The following is a 4,842-nucleotide window of genomic DNA, read 5'->3' on the forward strand; positions in this document are numbered from 1 at the left end:
ATGGAGAATGGTTCAAGTGGAAAAACTCAAAATGAAGATAATCAATATATGAAGGTGCTTGAAGTGAAAGCTTATATGCCACCCATCCAATTTCCTCAAAGGCTTAAGAAAAAGGCAACTGATGAGCAATATCAAAAGTTTGTGGAGATACTCAAGAAACTTCAAGTGAATATTTCTTTTTCTGAAGTTCTTGCTAATATACCTACTTATGCAAATTTCTTGAAGGGCACAGTGTCTAGCAAGAAGAAATTGGAAGACTTTGCAATGGTGTCACATACTGAGAAGTGTAGTGTGGTGCTTCAAAATTGTCTTCCTATCAAGATGGAAGATCCAAGGAGTTTTATTGTGTCTTGTCAATTTGAAAATATTTTTATTGATAAATGCCTATGTGACCTTGGATCCAGTGTGAATTTGATGCCTTTATCATTTTTCAAGAAATTAAAGTTTGCCAATGTCGGACCTACTCAAGTAGTTTTACAACTAGTTGATCGTTCAGTGTGTTATCCCATTGGTATTGTAGAAGATCAATTAGTTAAAGTCAATAAATTTTATTTTCTTACCGATTTTCTTGTCCTTGACATGGAGCAAGATATTGCAATACCAATTATCCTTGGTAGAGCATTTTTAGCTATGGGAAGGCCTAATATAGACTTACTAGAAGGGAAATTGACTTTAAGGGTTGGAAAGGAAAAGCAAGAATTTAATATTTTTGAACCTTAAAGTATCCTTCATATGAGGAGGCTTGTTCCTATATTATAGCATGGCGAAAAATATGTCTTAGAGCAGAATGTAGGATGCATGCCCTAACAACATCATTGCGCAAATTCTTCTTTGACAGTCTGAAAGTGCAATGTAGATGTGAAAGATTATGTAGAATTGCAGAGACACGCTTAGGAAGCTATTAAATTATCTGAACTTTTTCATCTTCCATAACCATATGTGACCCTTTCTAACTGAAGATGTTAAACTTAGTGCTTCTCAGGAGGCAACTCAACTTTGTTTTTACCTTCATTTAATATTTGTGAGGGCCTGAACTTTTCATATTTTTCATTTTGGCTTACTTGCTTGTATAGATTGAATGATAACCAATTGTTGTACCATATTACTTCTTTCAATTGATTGCTTGTAGTTTTGTGACACGGGATATTTATGGAAAGAAAGATATTTTGATGAAATAGATATGTCACTTGAGATTTTGCCATTTGTCAACTTTTCAAACAAGCTTTGACCAAGATAAATGGTTTTATTTATCTTTGCTAACTATTAGTTGTTTGCGATTTTTTTGGTGATCCGACAGTTATTTACATATTTTCTTTTATTTTCACTTACTTGTCCAAAATTTTTGATTGTTTTAATAGTTGAATCACAATTTTCCACCTATTGTATTATTTAACTTGGTGCATGTTTAATTTGGTGCATGTTAATTTTCATAATACATGGCACTAGTGTGACTGACTAGAGATGTGTGCACTAAACAAGAACGGGAACGATATAAGAGGGATTATGTGACTAGAAGTGCTAAGAGTGAATTAGACAAATATAAGATAGATTGGCTAGTAGAGATACAAGAGACACAAAGAGATGAGCATGAAACCATACGCCACCAAGTGTCAACGATCTAGGCCTTTTTTACCAAGACTTTCTTTACTCTTTATCTTTCCAATTTAACCAAAAATTCCTTCATTTTCCCTTCTGTGAGAACCCGGACAATTATGTTATCTTTATTTTATTACTTCGCATGCCTTTTCTATACTTTACTTTATTCTATTAATTTTTTAGAGATTTTTATAAGTATAGTTTTAAAATTATTTTTGAAGTATAAGTTCGTTTATGTGACAGTAGTAATGTATATTGGACGTGGGACCCGCTAATACGGTTAGTGCGGTAAAATTTTGGCGATTAGTTGAAGCTTGTATACAAGGTTGTTATGGTATAAGGTGTTAAGGGATAATTAGGGATTAGATAGGTGGATTAGTGTTGGAAAACAAAGACAATTAGAGTAAACTCTAGAAGCTAAGTGTCATGACACCATTGGAGGGTGGACTTTGACTCAAGACCATCTTACCTTCTAATTAGCCAAATTTGACCAAACTTCCTCCATTTTTCTCTAGTTTTGGCCGGCCATATGGAGTGTAAAAATCAGCCACAATCCTTCTTATCTTGGCCGACATTTATGACTAAGAAAGAGAGAAGAAGAAACAAAAAAAAATCAAGGCTACCATTGACCAAGTTTTCTTTAAAACTTGTCTTTCTTTTTGGATACTATACCACCCCATGTTCTTACCTCTTAGCCGAGAAAGAGAGAAGAGAAAAAGAGGAAAATAAGCTTCAACTTCAACCATCTTTCCATGCTTGAATCATGAGACTTCACCATAATCTTGCAAGTCACTCCATAGAAGTTGACCTTTAGGGAGGATTAAGGGCTTTGATGGATAGATTTTGGAGAAGGAAGCACTTGGTTGCCATATCTTCATAAGGTTTCAAGGTAACCATATCAAGAAAATCATCTATTCTTTTATTACTTGCACATGAGTGAATTCAAAGTTTGATCTTTGGAGATTTCAAAGTTTTACAAGCGAGATAAGTTTTACAAATATTTTACTCATGTCCTTTGGTTTAAATGTACTATTTTCACTTCCAAAACCATATTTATACTTTGTACTAGTAGTTATTTGGATTTTCTTTGGTTCACCTAAACTTTGGATGATTTAACCGTAATATTTTTCCTTGGTTATTATTAGGGTTCCTTGGTGATTGAGGGTATTATCCAGAATGATACTTTGGATGTTATTTTGCTTAAATATGTGAGTGTTCTTTGTACGTTATGTTTCCATTGACTATGTGACTTGTTGTGGATATTTGATTAAATGTTAAATGCTTTCAATGATTGCTGAAAATGAGTTTGCTAGGCGAGTGTGTACTTTATCGCACTCGACCTAAATAAATGTGAAGTTTTCAATGATTATTTGATTATATGCTAGTTGTGCATGAATGTAAGCCTTGTGGCTGAATTGGGCCCTTGCCCTTCGTTGCCGGTCGACTCGAGCCAGAAACGGATTCGGTCGGGCGATTTGGTGACCCTGGGTGAAAGTTTGGTATACTCGAGTATTACCACGTTGTCGGGTGGAGACTGGCCAATGTCCAGTAGGGGGAAAATGAAATGAATGAATAAATGGCAAGAACAATGGAGAGGTTTTCACTTACAAACGAAATTATTTTAATGCTGGAGGAATAAGGGAATGATTGGTGGAATAAATGAACGAAGGGCTCCACGTGAGCATGTATCCTTTTGATGAATGTGTTATTATTGATTTATATTGTAAATGTTTTCTGGACGACTTGTTAGTATTTGATTAATGACCTTGTCTCATTGCTTTGATTATTGTGTGCGGAACCTCGTTGGGCTTTTAGCTCATTCCGTTAGTTTTGTTTTCCTTACAGGGGATGCGAGCAAGGGAAGAGACTTGTATAGAATAGCATAGTCTAGTTCTTTTAAATTTCTAGTTCTTTTAAATTTTTGCAATTGTACTCGCTCTAATGCCTGGATAGGGTTGGATATATTGAGTTTGAGAACCTTTGTATATTTGGGTTTGTATTCCTTTTGAGATAGAAATGTAAATAAGTATATGTTTAAGTTTGGAATTATGAGATAGAAATGGATGTAAGTATACGCTCTAAGTTTGGGAACTGTTATTTCATTTATTATTGAGATTACACCCTATTTTATTTGATGTGAGTGAGTGAGTCCTGGCAAGAGTTGGGTAGGCGGACCGCCGAAACCTCTGGTTCGCCTTAGGGGAAAGTGGGGCCGTCACAGGTGGTATCAGAGCCATTTTGCGTGGTCTCTATGCGGAGTGAGATTGGGCCAAGTGGTGTTATGGTCCTGATTTCTTGAATAAGTATGAAGGACTTAGTGCTCTTTTGAGCATAAGTTATGAACCATAAAGTGTTATAGGTCTTAAATCTTTCTCATGGTACTTGAGGACAATAGTTATGTACGTCAGATAGGAATCTCAATGGTAGATAATTTACTCTTGGGACTGGCCAGCTCGAGTGGTGAATTATCTCGGATTCTTGTATCCGAGTACGCGGGAGTTGAGAGCAAGGAATAGGCTAGAGTTTGGTCAGAGCGAGTGCAAGGGATCTACGGATGTCTAGTTCAGATAGTAATAGAAGTGGGAGATTAGACGGGAAAATATTTTAACCGAGTGTGGAACGGCATGTCGTGTTTTCTTTTGTTTTGCCTCTGTATTGCTACCGTATGTATTTGGCTTATGGCATGTTAATACTTAGGTGTATGGTATTTGCTGTACTTGATTTTGTTTTCGTTCAACTTGATATGTAGCTATGTGAATTTGGTGTGTTATATCTTGTCGTTTTAGTCAATTTACTTTGTTACCTACTAAATCACCTTTTGAAAAAAAAGAGAGAGAAAAGGGTATGGAGGAGAGACATAGTCGTGGCCGTGGGGCTAGGCAAGCTCAAGAACCGAGAGAAGAAAGAGAAACAGTAGTTGAACAAGATCGAGGACCGAGGGTTGAGGTCGGAAATCAAGTAGCGACAGCGATACAACAAATGACAAATATCTTAGCGCGATTGGTAGATCAACAAGGCCAGATGCTAGTGAATCAACCCAGAATCCCAAGATAGGAGAGGATAGGGCTCTGGAGCGGTTTCAAAAGTTCGTACCTCCTAAATTCCTTGGAGTACCTGATCCAGATGTAGCTGAACAGTGGTTAGAGGCAATGATTAACATCTTCGCAGTTTTGAACTACACGGAGCAAAGACAGATGAACTTTGCTGTATTTCAATTTGAAGGACCGGCCCGAGCATGGTGGAATG

General features: G+C 36.5%; 1 protein-coding gene across 1 annotated transcript; it reads left to right on the top strand.

Annotated features, from left to right (window-relative positions):
- Window positions 1–720, top strand: LOC113704729 (uncharacterized). Its single transcript, XM_027226603.1, has one exon. It carries the CDS (start codon window positions 1–3, stop codon window positions 718–720), a length of 720 nt encoding a protein of 239 aa, XP_027082404.1.
- Window positions 721–4,842: the final 4,122 nt, after the last annotated feature.

Source organism: Coffea arabica, chromosome 8e, assembly GCF_036785885.1.
Source record: "Coffea arabica cultivar ET-39 chromosome 8e, Coffea Arabica ET-39 HiFi, whole genome shotgun sequence".
NCBI lineage: Eukaryota > Viridiplantae > Streptophyta > Magnoliopsida > Gentianales > Rubiaceae > Coffea > Coffea arabica.

Excerpts from the sequence above, each read along its gene's own strand:
- LOC113704729 (XM_027226603.1), top strand. The coding sequence starts at position 1 with ATGGAGAATGGTTCAAGTGGAAAAACTCAAAATGAAGATAATCAATAT.